General features: G+C 38.9%; 1 protein-coding gene across 22 annotated transcripts in view; it reads left to right on the forward strand.

Moving 5' to 3' along the window:
* Positions 1-13,031, forward strand: part of CARF (calcium responsive transcription factor) — an 87,670-nt gene extending 74,639 nt beyond the window's left edge. For 12 of the 22 annotated variants that reach the window (XM_074009773.1, XM_074009776.1, XM_065525892.2 and 9 more), the window contains 5 exons: positions 14-176; positions 3,276-3,339; positions 7,514-7,644; positions 8,029-8,398; positions 9,488-10,892. In XM_074009773.1, coding sequence (XP_073865874.1) covers positions 14-176; positions 3,276-3,339; positions 7,514-7,644; positions 8,029-8,398; positions 9,488-9,588 — 829 coding nt within the window. In that variant the 3' untranslated portion in view covers positions 9,589-10,892. Of the gene's footprint in view, positions 1-13; positions 177-3,275; positions 3,340-7,513; positions 7,645-8,028; positions 8,399-9,487; positions 10,893-11,302; positions 11,346-12,101 lie in introns of those variants that run through there. The other 10 variants (XM_074009778.1, XM_065525894.2, XM_074009777.1 and 7 more) reach the window with 5 other exon arrangements.
* The last annotated feature ends 8,166 nt before the right edge of the window (positions 13,032-21,197 follow it).

Here is a 21,197-nt window from a genome sequence, read left to right on the forward strand (position 1 = left end):
GTATTCTTTACAGAAAATTTGTGGAAAGGGAACTGTTCAAACCCGATGAGGTACCTGAAAGACATAATTTATCTTTTTTTCCAACTGTAAATGATCTAAAAAATCACATCCATGAGGTACAGAAATCCTTGAGAAATGGAGATATGGTATATAACTCAGAGATTATTCCGGCAACGGTATGATTACAACCATAATTCCTTATTACAGAGTTTCTCAGCTTCTGTTAATATTTAGTCTAATAAGAATGGCTACTGTTAGGCCATCTGAATAACTGCAGTATAAGAAAATATAATAGCCTAGGTGTGGTAGCTCATGCCTGTAATCCCAATACTTCGGGAGGCCAAGACGGGTGGATCGCCTGAGGTCAGGAGTTTGAGATCAGCCTGGCCAACACGGTGAAACCCCATCTCCACTAAAAATACAAAGATTAGCTGGGCCTGGTGGTGGGCGCTTGTAATCCTAGCTACTCAGCAGGCTAAGGCAGGAAAATCACTTGAACTCAGGAGGTGGAGGTTGCAGTGAGCCAAGATTGCACCACCGTACTCCAGCCTGGGAGACTCAGCGAGACTCTGTCTCAAAAATGTATATATATGTATAGCATCTTTTTCTTAAAATGTAAATACTCTGAATGTTTAGAAAATGACTAAAAGTTTTTTATTACTTTCACAAGAAGAAAAATCAGTGAATTCCAACTCTATAATAAAAACACTACCCAGGCACAGTGGCTCGTGCCTGTAATCCCAGCACTGTGGGAGGCCGAGGCTGGCAGATCACCTGAGGTCAGGAGTTCGAGACCAGCCTGACCAACATGGCAAAACCCCGTCTCTACTAAAAATACAAAAATTAGCTGGGTGTGGCTGGGCGCAGTGGGTCACGGCTGTAATCCCAGCACTTTGAGAGGCCGAGGTGGGCAGATCACAAGGTCAGAAGATCAAGACCATCCTGGCTAACACATCTTTACTAAAAATACAAAAAATTAGCCGGGCATGGTGGCGGGCGCCTGTAGTCCCAGCTACTTGGGAGGCTGAGGCAGGAGAGTGGCGTGAACCCGGGAGTCAGAGCTTGCAGTGAGCCGAGATCACACCACTTTACTCCAGCCTGGGCAACAGAGTGAGACTCCATCTTAAAAAACAAAAAAAAATTAGCTGGGTGTGGTGGTGCGTGTCTGTAATCCCAGCTACTTGGGAGGGTGAGGTAGGAGAATCGCTTGAACCTGGGAGGCAGAGGTTGCAGTAAGCTGAGATAGCACCACTGCACTCCAGCCTGGGAGACTGAGTGAGACTTCATCTCAAAAACAACAACAACAGAAAACCACTAATCTTTATTTTAAAATCAACATGTATTTTCTCTGTAAAAATTATTCTTACTAATTTAACAGACATTTATTGAGTACTATGTATATATTTCCCCTCCCTTTTTTAATAAATGGGCAAATTTAAATACAGTTGTTTGGGCCGGGTGCATTGGCTCGTGCCTATAATCCTAGCACTTTAGGAGGCTGAGGCAGGTGGAACACCTGAGATCAGGAGTTCGAGACCAGCCTGGCCAACACAGTGAAACTAAATTTCTACCAAAAATACAAAAATTAGCTGGACGTGGTGGCAGGTGCCTATAGTCCCAGCTACTCAGGAGAGTGAGGCAGGAGAATCACTTGAATCCGGGAGGCAGAAGTTGCAGTGAGCCGAGATCATGCCATCACACTCCAGCCTGGGTGACAACAGCAAAACTCCATCTCAATAAATAACTAAATATCCATCCATCCATCCATCCATCCATCCAGTTGTTCATACCTGATTGCCCAAAGTGATAACGTTGATTCCTTATGTCATCTGTGGATATCAGTTGAACTCATACTTATTTTTTTATTTTTTATTTTTTTTTGAGACAGAGTCTCTCTCTCTTGCTCAGGCTGGATTGCAGTGGCATGATCCTGGCTTATTGCAACCTCCATCTCCCAGGTTCAAGCGATTCTCCTGCCTCAGCCTCACAAGTAGCTGGGATTACAGGTTTTAGCCACCATGACCAGCTGATTTTTTGTTTTTATTAGAGACAGGTTGCACCGTGTTGGCCAGGCTGGTCTTGAACTCCTGATCTCACGTGATTTGCCCTCCTCGGCCTCTCAGAGTGTTAGGATTACAGGCATGAGCCACCGAGCCTGACCTTAACTCATAGTTTGATATGGTAGTTTCTCCCTGAATATTAGTCATTTCTATGAAAACTTTGCCTACTCTGAAGATGTTAATTACCCAGAAACAACTAATTACAATACAGCCAGTGATTATGCCATTAAATCTGAGGTGCAATATCTTTTTTTTTTTTTTTTTTTTGAGACAGAGTCTCGCTCTGTCGCCCGGGCTGGAGTGCAGTGGCCGGATCTCAGCTCACTGCAAGCTCTGCCTCCCGGGTTCACGCCATTCTCCTGCCTCAGCCTCCCGAGTAGCTGGGACTACAGGCGCCCACCACAGCGCCCGGCTAATTTTTTGTATTTTTTTAGTAGAGACGGGGTTTCACCGTGTTAACCAGGATGGTCTCGATCTCCTGACCTCGTGATCCGCCCGTCTCGGCCTCCCAAAGTGCTGGGATTACAGGCTTGAGCCACCGCGCCCGGCCTGAGGTGCAATATCTTTTGCTCTCCTAACTTCTGTTATCCAAATGCAGTATCTGAAAAAATATGGATATTTTAAAAGCCAAAACTGTTTCTTGCAATCTATAACTCTTTGTCTTTTTTCTTTTTTTTTTTTTTAAGATAGAGTTTCACTGTCGCCCAGCCAGAGTGCGCTCACACAATCATGGCTCACTGCAGCCACGACCTCCAAGACTCAAGCAGTCCTCCCACCTTAGACTCCTGTCAGCTGGAGCTACGGGCACCAGCCATCACACCTAGCTAATTTTTTAATTTTTTGTAGAGACTGAGTCTCACTTCGTTGCCCAGGCTGATCTCAAACTCCTGGCCTCAAGCACTTCTCTAGCCTTGGCTTCCCAAGCCTTATGGGCGTGACCCACTGTACCCAGCCCAATAACTCTTAATTATTCACTATCTAAATGTTAGAAGTAATCCTTGTCATCTACACTTGTCTAAATTCCTGCTATCTAAACTCAGGAATTTAATATATTTGTATAGTAAAGTATACTTGTGCTTGGAGAATGTGAACAAGTGAAGAGAGTAGCAGAATAAATCACATACTGTGAATAAAATGCGACAGTTGTAATGACGTCTTAAGATATTTTTCAATATAAGAGCTTTATTTTTACTGAAATAAATGTTTCCATTTCAGCTTCAATGGACTACGGACAGTGGGAATATTCTCAAAGAGACCGTGACGGTTACATTTGCAGAAGGTAGGTTTTCTTGAATACGTTTAAAATATAAATTCAAACGGTGTTTAACTGGAAGGAACTTAAGATACTATGTCATCTAATCAGATTTATAGATAAGGAAACCAGGATCCAAAGACGTAGGAGCAGCTTTGTTATGGTTTATCAACATACTTCCTGCTATTTTAATTTCCTCTTATACTTTGCTTTTAATGCTTTTTTATGACTGAAATTTTGAAGCTGATAACTAGCACAGTTAACTGTAGCTAATTCACTATAAGTCTGGCTAATTCCAGTAGTCATAACCCTAAGATGCCCTGATCCGGGAACTATGGTCCATTTTTTATGGTTATTTTTTCTCCTGTGTTCTTACTGCTGTGCCCTTTCAATATTCCAAACTTATTTCCACCCTTTTGCATTTGTTCTCTCTTCTGGAAATGTCTTTTTTCTTCTGCATGGCAAACTCCTCTTAGTACTCAAATTGTAAACTCTTTTGTTTTAAGTACATTTGTAACTTCACCCCCTATATAAAGTTAAACCTCTGAATTTCTTTTTTTGTTTTTGAGACAGAGTGTCACTCTGTCACCCAGGCTGAAGTGAAGTGGTGCAATCTCGGCTCACTGAAACCTCCGCCTCCCAGGTTCAAGTGATTCTCCAGCCTCAGCCTCCCAAGTAGCTGGGATCACAGGCACACACCACCATACCTGGCTAATTTTTGTATTTTTAGTCAAGATGGGGTTTCGGCATGCTGCCCAATCTGATCTCAAACTCCTGACCTCAGGTGATCCACCCACCTTGGCCTCCCAAAGTGCTGGGATTACAGGCGTGAGCCACTGCGCCTGACCAAACCTCTGAATTTCTATAATGAGCAACTGACTGATAGCATTTACTGAGCTCAGCAACACTGGTGAAAGAATAGAGCATTGGTAGGGCAGGAGAGAGAATAAAGGACTTACTAGGTTTGTAAAGCTGAGTATCTGAGCCATTTCAGTGGAGTGGATTGGGAGGAAGCCATATTGGGGTGATTGAAGGGTGAATGGGAGATGAAGAAGGAGTAGGGACTCCTTAAAAAGTGCGCCACTTTTTCAGGAATTTTGCGATGGCAAATGGGGTTGAGGGAAGGTATTTTAAGAGAGTAGAGAACTGAAAAGATAGATGAAGATGGTGATGGGAAGTTGAAACTTCTGTTGGCTTCCCTTTTCTCTGTAAGAGTGCTAAGGATAAGGAAAGGTTTGAAGAAGGGTGGCATGGATTTGAGGGAAATGCAAATTAGAAACTATCCTGGATAGAGAGTAAAACATTGCCAGATACAGGTGAAGGTCCAATCAAAGTTAATAAAGAATTGGTATTAGTAGAATTAGTGAGTTTCTTTTTCAGTGGCATTCAGTTTCCCATGTATTGGGAAGGAAAGCCATTTTTATGCAGAGTTAGGGTTTTACTTGAGGGATATGACCAAAGGACAGAGAGGCAAGAGAGTTTAGGTACTTGTGAAAGAGTAACTGAAATTATAGACCTAGGACTGTAGGCTGGATGGGGAAAGAATTTTATTAAGAAAGAGGTTGATGGATCTGAAGAAAACTGAGGGATTAATTGACTGGAGGTTCACATGAGGTTGAAGAACAATTGTAGTGAAGTGCCTGAGCAAAATCTCTGGAAGAATAAGAGATTGTAGCTGGGCACAGTGGCTCCCACCTGTAATCTCAGAACTTTGGAAGGCCAAGGTAGGCAGATCATTTGGGGTCAGGAGTTTGAGACCAGCCTGGCCAACATGGTGAAACCTCGTCTCTACTAAAAATATAAAAATTAGCTGGGCATGGTGGCACATGCCTGTAATCCCAGCTACTCAGGAGGCTGAGGCAGGGGAATCGCTTGAACCCGGGAGGTGGAGGTTGCAGTGAGCCGAGATCACGCCACTGCACTCCAGCCTGGATAGCAGAGCAAGACTCCATCTCGAAAACACAATAAAAATAAAAAAATAAGAGGTTGTGATCAGAGAATGAGCTGTTTGAACTTCAGATGTTAGAGGTAGGATCATCCAGAGTATGATGATAGTGGTGGGTGACTACAGTAGTGAAGTAAAAGGACATTAATAATGAAGAAGCCAAGAAATGCTTGAGTGCTATTTAGTCCTCTCAGTGGTCCATTGAGAAAGGACTCTTATGCTGATTTTACAGATGAGGAAGCTAAAGTTTAGAAACTGAGTTATAGGATGGATGCAGTGACTCACGCCTGTAATCCCAGCACTTTGGGAGGCCAAGGTAGGTGGATCACCTGAGGTCAGGAGTTCAAGACTAGCCTGGTCAGCATGGTGAAACCCTGTCTCTACTAAAAATATAAAAATTAGCTGGGCATGGTGTCACATGCCTGTAGTCCCAGCTACTCAGGAGGCTGAGGCAAGAGAATCGCTTGAACCCGGGAAGCAGAGGTTGCAATGAGCCGAGATTGTGCCACTGCACTCCAGCCTGGGCAACAGAGCGAGTCTGTCTCAAAAAAAAAAAAAAAAAAGAAAGAAAGAAAAGAAACTGAGTTATATAGCATATTGAAGGTCACACAGAAAGCTAGTACTTAAATCCATTCTTCTCTGATACTATGGCCATTTTAAAATTAGTATGGAAGCAATAAATATTCATTGATAATTAGGTTTTCTTTTTCTGTTTTGAGAAAGGATTTCACTCTGTCACCCATACTTGAGTGCAGTGGGACGATCTTGGCTCATTGTACCCTCTGCCTCCCGTGCTCCAGCGATCCTCCCACCTTAGCCCCCCAAGTAACTGGGACTACAGGCACATGCCACCACACCCGGCTAATTTGTGTATTTTTACTGGAGACAAGGTTTCACCATGCTGCCCAGGCTGGTCTCAAATTCCTGGTCTCAAGTTATCCATCTGCCCCGGCCTCCCAAAGAGCTGAGATTACAAACGTGAGCCACTTCACCTGGCTGATAATTAGTTCTTCATTGACTTAAAGAGATGAATATATGTGAGTTAACATATAAGAATTACATGAGAATGATTCACATTCCCAACAATTAGTTTAAATTTGAGATATTAAGAAAACAGTTTTAATTTTTATTCATTTATACCAAAATGAGTTATTGAAATAAATTTAATGCTGTTATCATTAAAGACCAATTTTTCCAGGTATTGTCCTAGTTACTAGGGCTACAAAAGGTGAATTAAGTTTGATGTTAATTGAGAAGCTCCTTAGATTTCACACATCTAGAGAAGCTTAGTATAGTCCAGCATTATAGTACAGAGAACAGACTAGATTCGAGTTACAGATATAGTGTATTTCAAGGTAAAAAAAATATGTATATATAGTTGTGCCTCTGTATCTATGGGTTCTGTATCCATGGCTTCAACAAACCACTGATAAAAAATGTATTTTTAATTGGATGTGTACCAAACATGTACATATATTTTTTCCTTCTTATAATCTAGAGATGATATAAAGTATATTGGAGGACTTCTACCTTGTATTGTGTATTATAGGTAATCCAGAGAGGATTTAAAGTTTGTGGGAGGATATGCTTAGATTATATGCAAATACTATGCCATTTTATATCAGGAACTGAGCATCTGCAGATTTTTATTTCTGGCGGAGGTCCTGTAACCAGTCTCCCATGGATATGGAGGGAGAATCCCATTCTAGATCTACCAAATTAAAATTAATGGAGGTTAAACCTAGGAATCTATATTTTCTTAAACATCCCTTAGAGATTCTCATTATCTGCCAGGTTCTGCAAATAGTGGGCTACATCAGCAGTCCCCAGCCTTTTTGGCATCAAGGACCGGTTTTGTGGAACACAATTTTTCCACAGACCCAGGGTGGAGAGTTGGGGGGATGGTTTTGGGATGAAACTCTTCCACTTCTGATCATCAGGCATTAGATTCTCATAAGGAGCATGCAACTTAGATCCTAGAATCTAATGCCTCTGCTGATCTAACATGAGGTAGAGCTCACGCAGTGAGGCTTGCTTGCCCCATGCTCACCTCCTGCTGTGCAGCCCAGTTCCTAACAAGGTACAGACTGGTAGGGTCAGGGACCCTTGGGCTAGATGACTTACTGAAGTCCTTTGCAACTTTGAAATTAGTTCCTATTTTAGTTCTGATAGAAAGGGTTGTAATAAAGTATTTTTATGACTTCAGAGAAGCCATAAAAATTATTTTGTTTTAATAGTTTCTTTAATATAATTTAGGAAATTCACCAGGAGAATCAATTACCACCAAAGTGGAAACAAATCAGACAGGGGGTTCTTTGTCTCCTGAGCCAACCCACTTGCTCTCCTCACTCTCCTCATTTCAGCCCAAAATATTTACACAACTGCAGGTAGGTATCCAGTAAAATATCCAGATTTGAGGTCCTTCTCTTTATTCCTCACTTCACCTCTTCTTCTAGGGATTTTAGAGAATTGTTACAGAATTATAATAATGATCAAATATGTTTTCATTGTTAATTTCCTGATCTTTTTGTTTCTTGATTTAAGATAACTCAAACAGTATGTTTTTTAAAAGTTTAAGGTTGACTATGAATGCAATAAATTTAGTTGTACTACTTTTCCCTTGATTCTTGTTTCTTTCTTCATTTAATATTTATTTGTAACCATACTCTTTTTATTTGTTTGGATTTTTTGTCAAAAGAATAGTATATCCTATGAGAATATCATACATGGTAAATTCAAACATTTTGATATAACTCTTTTTGGTTTAAAAGGGTTTGCAGTTACAACCAAGGTTCACCTCTCCTGATGAATCACCAGCTCTGATATCAGTAAATAACCAGCCATCCTCTAGTCCTTCAGGACTTCTGGATCCAATAGGAAGTGCTGTAATGAATAATAATTCTCTACTGCTTGGTCAAAGTCATAGCCTTCAAAGAGATACATGCCTAACCCAAAACAATGGTACTGCCTCCACCATGGGTAACCTTCCAGAACCAGATCAAAATCTAGTTGCAATGGACCAGCTGGTAGAAGTTGGAGGTGTTGAGGATACAGGGAATCTGGAAGGAACTGTTCATCGAATTCTGTTGGGAGATGTGCAGACTATTCCAATACAGATTATAGACAACCACTCAGCTCTTAGTAAGTTGAAATCAATTTATGATGTTATTGTTGTAACCTTTGTGGATTATCAACACTGTATTATACTATAAATAAAACTATTATTTCTTCCCAGTGGGTCTCTGATATTATATAAGTGAAGCAAAATTATGAGAGAGAAGGAGGAGATTTCATTAGCCTGAGTTTTAGAACTTTTAAGCTTAAATTTTTTTCTTCTCCTTATTTCTAATTATTTAATGCCGTAGAAATTACTGTTCCCTAATTACCTGTTTTCCATGGAAAATCTGTGGTAATGTGAAACCGGGAAGGTCATTTTAGAGTACATGAAAAAAAAATAGGAAAAAATTAAACAAGGAAAACTATTTTCATGCAAAGGTTATTATGGAAGAATTGATATATGCACACATACACAAAGAAGAGTGAAATGAAGTACGCATATATAAAGGTTAAAAGGAAGATTTTCATTTTTGTTTTTTTGTTGTTTTGAGACAGAGTCTCATTGTGTCACCCAGGCTGGAGTGCAATGATGCAGTCACAGGTCACTGCAGCCTTGATCTCCTTGATTCAAGCGATCTTTCCACCTCAGCTTCCCAAGTAGCTGGAACCATAGGCACATGCCACCATAATGGGCAAATTATTTATTTATTTATTTATTTATTTTTTAAAGGGATGGGGGCTCACTATGTTGCCCAGGCTGGTCTCGAACTCCTGGGCTCAAGCAGTCCTCCCACCTCAGCCTCCCAAAGTGCTGGGATTACAGGAGTGAGCCACTGCACCTGGCTGAAAGGAAGATTTGGAATTACAAAGTAAATGTTGAGTTGAAAGGGAACTAGTAAGACTTGGGCATTTAGGTTTAACCTAAGACCTTGTTACCTTCACTTTATTACTAATCTCTGTCAACATAGAGGTAAACTCTGTTAACTCCTACTTTATCTGTTACTTCTTTGCACACAAATTGTTCTGGAGTGGGCACTTTTGTGGGAAAAGATTTGCAGTTTGCTTTGAAAAAAGTTTTCACAGAAGTTATTTTTAGAATATAAAATATTTTCCCCTCTCTTCCAGTGTCATGAAATATATTAACTTTTAGGATTTTTCTGTTTGTTTTTAAAGTTGAAGAAAATCCAGAAGGTACCATTTCTGTGAACCAAGTTAAGCAAGAACCCAAAGAACCAGCATTGTCTATGGAAGCAAAAAAAAATTGTGGACTATAAGAAATTATCTGCTATATAAATTATTGAAGCTTTTCAGAATTTACAACTCTGGTGACTTCTGATGTCTTAGAAAAGAAGGTGAATATAGTCAAAGCGTGGCATTGAGATAATTGGACTGAAGACCAGTTTGATGAGAAGCTTTTATTTAAAACTGATGTATTTGTTGCCAGTTCCATATTTTTACCTTCCTTAAGAGATGTTTTACTCTTCTTATTTTGTATAATTTTTATGCTCTTTGATTATCTAATAAGGCCAGTATTTCAAAAGCTCTTTTGAACTTATCCACAGTAATACAGTCTGGACACAAATAGTTTAGTTAACTTATCCTTGGAAATACTCAATTTTGGTTCTTACAAAACAGAAAAGATCAACAGCAACAGCACCATTGTGTGAATGTATGTTTGTATGTGTGTATGTATATCATGAATTTTTTTAAGTTCTGAAGAAACTTGTTCTCTCTTTAAAGTTGTGAAGAAATTTTTAATTGCCAGACAGGTAAGAAAATGTTTATAATCTATCTCATTAAGAAAGATGAAGTATTCGGTTTTACATCATAACACAAAGTCCAGCAGCTATATCTGCAGAGACTGTGCAGTTGCATTTTAGCCACTTCCCTTCTAATTTTTGTACTTTTAACTACAAACCAATAGTATATTAGTGGTTATCCAATAGAAATTTAAAGTGTCTTGGTAAGTACTGAGGATTTTTACTTGAATTAATCAGATAAGCAACAGAAATCAACATATGTAGCATGGCTTTGTGCTAAATTGGAAGTAAAATACTATAGGTAGAAAGATGTAGAAATTGAGAGAATTGAAAAAAGAATAATAGAATTCCTTGGTGTTTACAGATAATTTGGGAAACTTTTTGATGACAGCAGAGGATTTTTTTTCCCCCTTATTTTGTAATGAAGATCCAGCGCTGGTTAAAAAATAATTTGATTTGTAGTTACATTTTTCTATGCCAGAGCTCTTACTGAATTGATGGGGTATTAGGATTTCTAGTATTTTAAGGTAAGTATTTATAGTTTAAAATTTAGTTTATATTTAAAACTTTAAAACATCTGATCTGGGATATTTTCTTTGTTAAGTAAGTATATTAACTTCAAATACCAAATAAGTACTAAGCAGTATATTCATTATAAGCATCTGTTGTCTAAAGATTGGTACTAGGCTGGACATGGTGGCTCATGCCTGTAATCACAGCACTTTGGGAGGCCTAGGTGGGTAGACCACCTGAGGTCAGGAGTTCAAGACCAGCCTGGCCAACACGGTGAAACCCCATTTCTACTAAAAATACAAAAATTAACTGGGTGTGGTGGTGGGCGCCTGTAATCCCAGCTACTTGGGAGGCTAAGGCAGGAGAATCGCTTGAACACTGGAGGCGGAGGTTGCAATGAGCCAAAATCGCGCCATTGCACTCCAGCCTGGGCAACAAGAGAGAAACTCCATCTCAAAAAAAAAAAAAAAAGATTGGTAAACTAGAAATATCAACTATAATTTCAGGAAATTAACCTAAAGGCTTTTGTTTCTCCAGAGACCATTTGTGGGTATATTTTATATTTTAAAAATAAAGATTTTAAATGGATATCAATGTTTAATATTCAAAGCATGCACAATATAATATCAAATTTAACCTTAATACTTTACATGAATATGAGTCACTTTTGGCTTTTCTAAGTCCAGCCTCCCATTCTTAATTGATTTTGTTTCAGGTACATGACATGTATCTAAATATAAAGTACTGTTATAGTAGAGGTAGGTGGAATTCTAATATTCGTTGCTCTTTAGATTTATATTTTATTTAATGTAAAGTTTATTATTTATACCCTTTTTAATGCAAAGCTAATATTTAGTTATGTATGGTTTTTAATAAAAATTACTTTTCTTTTTCCTATGAATTGAAAATATTTGATGTTGGCATTTTATACAGGCAGGTTGCCAAATTTGATTATGTTACGCTAAGTTAAACACAACTCTTAATTACCTCAAATCCAGATTTCTCTTAGTCTGTGTGTATATAAAAGGAATAAGTCCAAATTAATTTATAGTTTAGTGTTGCACTGTAGGTAATATTCTTTTCATTTGTTGTTTTTAGTTTTTATGGAATCCTTTTCTTTCAAGATTCTAAATAATAAATCTTTACCTCTCAATAGTGATAATAGTGGTAATGGTTTATTATTAGCTATTTCACCAATTGAACTCAGTCTTTTGGAGGCATTCCTTTCTTTTTTGATGTTGAGCTGCTAAGGAGAAGTGCTTGTTAATACACAAATTCTAGTCAGTTACCTGTGAGGATGAGACGTGCCAGAGGACTCAAACTTTGGTATAGTTAGAAAAATAATATTTTTCTCACTTCATTCTATGTGAATGTCTCTTCTGATACTGTTTTTTAATCAGACAGAAAGTTACAGAGCAACTTTCCCACAAATAAACCAAAAAACAAAACCCCACAAAAACCAAGAGCATGAAGAAAAGTTTAAATCCCTAATTATATACTCTTTTGGTTTTTAGGTAGAAACTGGAGCTATCAATATTTTCATGTAAGTATTTCAATGAGTAGCTCTTTAAAAATAATTTTTAAATGAGATTTTAAAAATCCATTGTCATCTAAATGCATGTTTAGTCACAGTGTATCAGTATTGTGTTTAAAGGTGCTCAGCATCACTTTTTGAAAACTATGTTTACATACTTAAAATGTTTAATTATTTTGAAATGTATAGAGTATTAAATACAAGCTCCTAAAATTTTCAGTATCTATATTGGCTTTCTCTAACAGCTCTACAGCAAAGTTTGACATGTTTTTTGTGTGTGTCATGTATTGTAAGGTGTAATATCTGTAGGTGTGAGTTGGACATTCAAAATTAGCAGTAAGAAATTCACAATTACAGCTCAGCTTATTTATTCATTATAGTTTTCACATTCCCAACTTCCAAGTGAACTTTGTATATACTACAGTGAATTATAGATAAACACAGCCATGGTGGATCTTTCCCTCAATAGTGATTTTCTGTACAAACAATTAGTAGACTTAAAAGGAAAAGCTTTTATATCTTATGCAAGGTAAATGTTTCCTAAATGTCACAAAAGTGATAGAAAACAGCTTTTGGGATCTGGTCCTGCATTAGAGTTTCTAATTCTGAGGCCCACCAGCTTGTGTTTCATCTTCTTTATATCCTGTCAGAATACATACTTAATCATGTGGGTATTAGAAAGATGTTGTTTAACTTGTACCAGGTTTAAAAAAAAGAGGTTTAAAAAATGTGTGTGCATATGTATATATATATAGCAACTTGATGTATAGTGTCCTTGTTATCATGTATTTTTTTCATTAAAAATCCTTTTTTTTTTCTTATACTTGTTAGTTTTCTTTTTATATTTTTCTTAGAGATAGTGGCAATTTTGTTCATCTTGAAGATGCTGAATAAACACTTGAATACCTGAGAATTTTGGCCAGAGATTTATGTCCAGTTTGGAAGCTGAAAGTTTTAAGCATAACTACCAGTAACTCCTGTTAGCATTACGTTTTGGGGAGATATATATGCATTTAATACCCTGCAACTCAGCCAAGCATCAACATTTTAAAACAATGTGTGTAATAAGTAATTATTTCCGCCTCCCCCCCCCGCCCCCGCCATGTTTTGGCACCATGACATTTTCAAGTACAGCTTTATATTTTAGGAGTAATGACAAAGTATGTGATCAAAAGTGAAGGGATTATTAATTTTTCCCTCTTTGCTTTTTTTAAAACTTTTTTCCACTCTGTACCTGTTTTTGAGCACCTTGGAAATCTTAATCTCTCCAGAAGGGATACTGCATTGGCTCTTCTCCATCAGCTGGCTTAGACATCAAACATTTTAAATGATACACTGTTTTAATATCTAAAAATCTATCTTTCTACTTAATTAACTTAGTCATAAGGACAAAGCCTTAGTATACTTTTGCCACATACATGTTATCTATGAATTTTACTGTTGAATAATACAAGTATTCATTACTGACTGAATTCTTAAAACTTTGGGAATAGAAAAAACTCATTTATTAATGGATGCTAAAGTGATTCCTGAGAAAAATAAATAATTTGTATGGTTAATATGGAAAACCTTTGGTAATGTGATATGCGTATAAGAATACTAAAACCCAGAGTACAGAGTGTGAATCATGTACCAGGAGGGATTTTATTTTTAAATATCTTGAGGTATAATTGAAATACAATAAACTGTACATATTAAAATACCCAATCTGATAAGTTTTGGCATATGTATACAGCCACGAAGTCATCACCATAAGCAAGGTAATGAACATATTCATCACTCTCAAAGTTTCATAGTACCTTTTTGTGATCCATTCTTTCTTAATCCTCCTTGCCCCTGACCCCACCATCACCAGACCACTGATCTGCTTTCTTTAAGATCAGTTTGCTACAAATGAAATCATATAGTATATAGTATGATCCTTTTTTGGTCTGGCTTTTGTCACTCAGCATAGTAATTTTGTAATTTGTCCATATTGTAGCATTTATGAATAAATCATTTATTTGCTGCTGAGTAGTATTACATTTTATGAATATATCATAATTTGTTTATTCTTTTGATGATAGACATTAATAGTTCTAGGCTATTATGAATAAAGTTTCCATGAATATCTGTGTACAAGTCTTTGTATAAACTTATGCTTTCATTTCTCTTGGGCAAATATCTAGGAGTAGAATACCTGAGTCATATGTTAGGTATATATTTAACTTTTTAACAAACTGCCAAATGATTTTCCAAAGTGATTGTGACAATTTATATTCCCACCGACAGTGTATGAAAGTTCCAGGTTCTCTATATCCTAGCCAACACTTGTTATGAACAGTTTTTAGGTTTTAGAGATTTTAATAGGTGGGTAGTAGTATCTTACTGTGGTTTTAATTTCCATTTCTCTAATAACTGACCACTACTGAGCATCTTTTCGTGTTGTATTTGCCATCTCTATCTCTGTATCTTCTTTATTGATGTGTCTGAATCTTTTGCCCACCTTTTTTTTAAAAAAAAGAAAAGACCGGGTCTTGCTCTATCACCCAGGCTGGAGTGCAGTGGTGTGATCTCAGGTCACTGTAACCTCCGCCTCCCAGGCTCAAGTAATCCTCCTACCTCAGCCTCCCTAGTAGATGGGATTACAGTCATGCACACCATGCCTGGCTAATTTTTTGTAGAGATGGAGTTTCACCATGTTACCCAGGCTAGTCTCAAACTCCTGGGCTCAAGCAATCCACCTACCTTGGCCTCCCACAGTGCTGGGATTACAGGCACGAGCCATCGTGCCCAGCCTCGCCTACTTTTATTTTTGTTTTCTTATTTGTTTTTTATTCTTTTTTTTTTAACCACAACCAGCATCATAGCTCACCCACTTTTAAATTGTTTTTTTTTTTTGGAGATGGAGTTTTGCTCTTGTCACCCAGGCTAATGTGCAATGGCACGATCTCGGCTCACTGCAACCTCTGCCTCCCAGGTTCAAACAATTCTCCTGCCTCAGCCTCCCAAGTAGCTGGAATTACAGGCGCCCACCACCACACCTGGCTAATTTTTATATTATTGGTAGTGACGAGGTTTCACCGTGTTGGCCAGGCTGGTCTTGAACTCCCAATCTCAGGTTATCCACTCACCTTGGCCTCCCAAAGTGCTGGGATTACAGGCATGTGCCACCACACCCAGCTAATTTTTGTATTTTTTAGTAGAGATGGTGTTTCGCCGTGTTGGCCAGGCTGGTCTCTGCACTCCTGACCTCAGGTGATCTGCTGGCCTCCCAAAGTACTGGTGCTGGGATTACAGGCGTGAGCCAACGTGCCCAGCTCCACCTGTGCTTTCAACTGACTACAAATCTGAGAGGTTCTCACATCCCCTTTTAGGTTTGATAATTTGCTAGAACAACTCACAGAACTCAGCAAAGTGCTATACTTAAAACCACAGTTTTATTAGAAAGGATACAAACCAGAAATGACCAAATGAACAGATACATAAGTTGAGGTCTGTGAGGGTCCTGAATGCAGAACCTCTGTGCCCTCTCCTTGTAGAATCAGGACGTGTTATTCACTTTTCATATCAATGTATTCACCATGTCCAGAGTTTTCATGGGGGTTTTATTACATAGGCATGATTGATTGAATCATTGGCCCATGACTGAACTCATTCTTCAGTCCTCCTGTCTTTCCTGGAGGACTGAAGGCTGGGTTGATATCATTGGCTCAAAGCCCCAACCCAATTAGATGTTTGGTTTTTCTAGCATGACCAGCTCCCATGCTATCTAGGGGCCCACTATGTGTCATCTCATTGCATATACTCAGATGTGATTCAAGGCGCTCATGAATAACAAAGACAGTCATAGTAATTGGGAAATTCCAAGATTCACTGTCAGGAACCACAGACAAAGGAAAGTCAAATTCTTTATTATATAGCAGTGTAATGCGTAGTTTTGTTGTTTTAATTGTGGACACCTACTTTAGTCTCAGATTTGTTACCATGTCATTATGCTAGGTCCATCTCATTTTTCTTCAAGGCTATTGTGTGAAGTGCAACATGTTTTATATATTAAGTGTATTAACCCTCTGTTACTTTTCCTGGTTTGTAGTTTGCTTTTTAATTTTGATGACTTCTGTGCTTAAACAATTCTCCTCCTTCAACTAGAAAGCAGATAAACATTTATCTAAAATTTCCTATAGCTTTCCTATGTGTTTTTAGTATAGTGAAATTATTTTGTTGCGGAGGATACGTTTAAATTGATATTTTTTCAATTAACCAATCCTCCCAACATGATGGGGGTTTTTTTCCCCTCTCTTCCAATAGAAACCTAACTCCCAACACAATGGAATGAATTTTTCACTTTTTTTGTTTTGTTTTGTTTTGAGACAGAATCTCGCTCTGCCACCCAGGCTGGAGTGCAGTGGCGCGATCTCGGCTTACTGCAAGCTCCGCCTCCCGGGTTCACCCCATTCTCCTGCCTCAGGCTCCTGGGTTCAAGCAATTCTCCTGTCTCAGCCTCCTGAGTAGCTGGGATTACTGGCGCAAGCCATGAAGCCCGGTCAGTTTTTGTATTTTTGGCAGAGACAGGATGTCACCATATTGGTCAGGCTGGTCTCGAACTCCTGACCTCAGGTGATCCACCCGCCTTAGCCTCCCAAAGTGCTGGGATTACAGGCGCGAGCCACCACGCCCGGCCAGTTCTTTATCTTAATGCATGATATGTGTCTCTGAATAGTTCTTTATTATACAGGGGTATCTGAATTTTAGCTGCTCTGGAAGATGGCTATCTTTTTGATGTGGCTCTTTGGACTTCCTAAAGTGGATTTTCATGTGAACCACAAAACCTACAAGTTCGATCATCATAAACATATGCCCCTAAGTTTGGTGAACATTTTTGGTCATTTTTGTATGATTCAGTTAGAGACTTGATTTAACTTAAATTGATCAACTCAAGGGAAACTTACCTTGTGTTTGGCGATCCAGATTTAAACTTAATGTCACTGTCTTGTCTAATGTCATAACTAGATTTTCTTCTATGTTCCACTTAATTTTCAATTTTCATATCAGAACAAATTATTTGATAATCTTAGGTACATTTAAAGTCATTGGGTAACTACATGTGATTCAATAGTGACACTAAGTAAATATCTTTTTAAGACTTTGGAGTCAGACAATTCTGCCCTTTCCAGATGACCTGGGGAAAATTATTGACCACTTTGGACCTCTTCATCTAAAAAGAAATGGACACGAAATTCCCCATTCTTTACAACCTGCCTACTCGTTTCAAAGGTGAATTTAAAAAGTGAAAAATGTGGCCAGGTGCGGTGGCTCACGCCTGTAATCCCAGCACTTTGGGAGGCCGAGGTGGGCAGATCACGAGGTCAGGAGACCATCCTGGCTAATACGGTGAAAGCCGGTCTCTACTAAAAATACAAAAAAAAATTAGCTGGGTGTGGTGGCAGGCGCCTGTCGTCTCAGCTACTCAGGAGGCTGAGACAGGTGAATTGCTTGAACCCAGGAGGCGGAGGTTGCAGTGAGCTGAGATCGCACCACTGCACTTCAGCCTGGGCAACAGAGTGAGAGTCTGTCTTTAAAAAAAAAAAAAAAAAAGACTGAAAACAGTGGGTTCAAATAGGAACACCAAATTGAAGGTCACAGGGAAGATGCTGATTTGAGATCATGTGGCTTCACACAGGCAAATCCATGCATTGTGCTTTAGGGTGAAGCAGCATGGATTCATTTGTTTGAATGATGTCAATGATGGTTAATGAATTTTAGGAGGAACTCTGAGGAAGCCAGCTGGTTGCTAATACAAATATCAGTGGAATAGTATCTTTTCCCTTTTTTCTCTTCTTGACTCTCAATGCCAGGCCACTTTGAGAAACATTTATACTTAAAACATTAGAACATTAAACTGAAAAGACGGAGCAAAATAATTCAAATTACAGCAGTTGAATCAAGTAGTTAAAATTCAGAGATATCAAGCCAATGAATAAGACAGCATTTCTGAAATACTACATTAGCAATACTGGGATGAGTTGAAGAACTTTTAAAAAGGTGAACTGAGGATGTAAGATTTTTGAGAAGTTGAATGAAATCCAGAGTTGCATGCAAGGAAAACCTTGTGTGTTTTTACTGCTGTACTAATAGTTAAAACTGTAGCTATTCTTGTATTCTCCAGGGCAGATATGAGATGACCTTCAGTCCTAGGAAACTATCAAAGCAGTTTATCAGTTGGTATGCCATGACAGCATTGAAGCATGGTTTGTAGAAAAACCTGTTATATATACTATATATCATTTGAGTTTTGTATTTTTCTCATAAGATAGGATTTGTTACTTTATTTTTATTTCAAAGTGTATACATGTTGCTCAATTTTTCTTCACAAAATTTCTGTGGATAGAGCCAAGTGTAAATATTATTTTCTTATTTAATAGCTGAAGACACTGAATTATAGGGAATAAGTGACATGTTTATTAGTATTACATGTATAAATAATTTGGAGTTGAAATTATATAGACATAAGAACTTGCAGATAGTATCAGACTGCTACTACTAATACTTAGGTGAGTACCTTTTATATTTGAGATTAAGCCATGAACATTATATCTTAGATTCTTAAATTTCCTTACTTGGCCTAGATTTGAAATAATTCTGCTCATAATAAAGGATTGAAGACATTTATTTTAAAGAGAAAATGAGCAGAAATGCACAAAATCACTTGTTATAAAAAGGGAATTATATTAACTTCTGAAATATTGCATGGACTTTGTACATAGACGTAAAATTACACAGCGAATGACAATATGTTTAATGATTTATTTTTTCAGTAACATATGTAAAACCTACAATACAGCCAGGTGTGGTGGCTCATACCTGTAATCCCAGCACTTTGGGAGGCCAAGGCAGGCGGATCACAAGGTCAGGAGATCGAGACCATCCTGGCTAACACGGTGAAACCCTGTCTGTACTAAAAATACAAAAAAAATTAGCCAGGCGTGGTGGCGTGCATCTGTAGTCCCAGCTACTAGGGAGGCTGAGGCAGGAGAATGGTGTGAACTGGGGAGGCGGAGCTTGCAGTGAGCCGAGATTGCACCACTGCACTCCAGCCTGGGCGACAGAGGGAGACTCTGTCAAAAAAAAAAAAAAAAAACCTACAATACAAACCTTAGTATTTCAAACGGTAGTGTAAAAAAGAATTACCTAGCCAGGCATGGTGGCAGGCACCTGTAATCCCAGCTACTGGAGAGGCTGAGGCAGAGAATTGCTTGAACCCAGGAGGTGGAGGTTGCAGTGAGCAAAGATCACACCACTGCACTCCAGCCTGGGCAACAGAGCGAGACTCAATCTCAAAAACAACAACAACAACAAAAAGAATTACCTAATGACTTGCTACCTAGCAACATGCACTTTCCTTTTAACTTGCCTACCCTTCCCCAAGCTTAGCAGCATTTGGACTGTCAACAATGCTGGAAAGTAAAGATGTTCTTCATTTAACATATATTACTTACAAAGTTCCATAAAATAATAGATAACTTTTTCTTTTTGAAAAAAAAAAAATTCAGAGTCTCTCTGTGTCTCACAGTCTAGAGTGCATTGGGGCGATCATGGCTCACTGCAGCCTCAAATTCCTAAAGTCAAGCTATCCTCTCACCTTAACCCGCTTTTTATTTATTTTTTATGTATATTTTTTGAGACGGATTCTCGCTCTGTCACCCAGGCTGGAGTGCAGTGGCGCGATCTCGGCTCATTGCAACCTCTGCCTCCTGGGTTCAAATGATTCTCCTGCCTCAGCCTCCCAAATAGCTGGGATTACAGGCATGCGCCACCGCGCCCCACTAATTTTGTATTTTTAGTAGAGTCGGAGTTTCACCATATTGCCCAGGCTGGTCTCAAACTCCTGACGTCAGGTGATCTGCCCACTTCGGTCTCCCAAAGTGCTGAGATTACAGGCATGAGCCACTGCACCTGGCCCTTAACCTGCTTTTTAAAATTTTGTGTAGAGACTGGTCTCTCAATATGTTGCCCAGGCTGGCATCCAACTCCTGGCCTCAGGTGATCCTCCCACCTTGACCTCCCAAAGTGTAGAGATTACAGGCGTCAGCCACCATGCCCAGCTAGATAACATTTTTTGAGTGCCAGATGCTTTATAACTTAATCCTCACATCCAGCCTGAATGTTATTACCCCAGTTTTATATAAAAGCAAATAAATTCAAAAAGATTAAATACCTTGCCCAAGATCATATATCTAGAAAGCCAAGAATCTAGGATCTGAACCCGAGACTTTTTATTCCATAGACCATGTTATAACTGGATTTAACTCTTAACAATTCATGAACTATTAAAATTCATCATAAGGAAGAATACATTTATTTATTTATTTATTTAGAGACTGAATCTTGCTCTGTCACCCAGGCTGGAGTGCAGTGGCATGATCTTGGCTCACTGCAACCTCCATCTCCTGTGTTCGAGCGACTCTCGTGCCTCAGCCTCCCAAGTAGCTGGAATTACATGCGCCTGCCCCTGTGCCTGGCTAATTTTTGTATTTTTAGTAGAGACAGGGTTTCACCATGTTGGCCAGGCTGGTCTTGAACTCCTGACCTCAAGTGATCTGCCCACCTCAGCCTCCCAAAGTGTTGGAATTACAGGTGTGAGCCACCGTGCCTGGCCAATAATTTTTTCTCTAAATGTTTGTAGAGACATGGGTCTCCCTATGTTGACCAAGCTGTCCTTGAACTATTGGCCTCAAGGGATCCTCCCACCTCAGCCTCCCACAGTGTTGGAATTATAAGCTACCGCATGGGCTGCAAATTTTATCTTATGTATTTTACAATTAAAAAAAAATTTCCTATCCAGAGATCATGCAGATACGATCTACTAAAAGCTTTACAGTTTTGCCTTTTTTTTTTTTAACAGTCTACTGTCTACCTAGAGTGGTTTCCTGCATACGGTTTTGCATGGCAGGTGGGCCCCAAAATTGGGACTCTGCCTGGGAAGGTCCTTGGCTTTGCCTAGGAAGGAATTCAAGGGCTACCCTATAGGCATTGTGTGGAGAGTAGCAGCTCAGGGGCAGTTCTGAAGTCACATTTATACCCACTTTTAATTACA

This window comes from Macaca fascicularis, chromosome 12 (genome assembly GCF_037993035.2).
Source record: "Macaca fascicularis isolate 582-1 chromosome 12, T2T-MFA8v1.1".
NCBI lineage: Eukaryota > Metazoa > Chordata > Mammalia > Primates > Cercopithecidae > Macaca > Macaca fascicularis.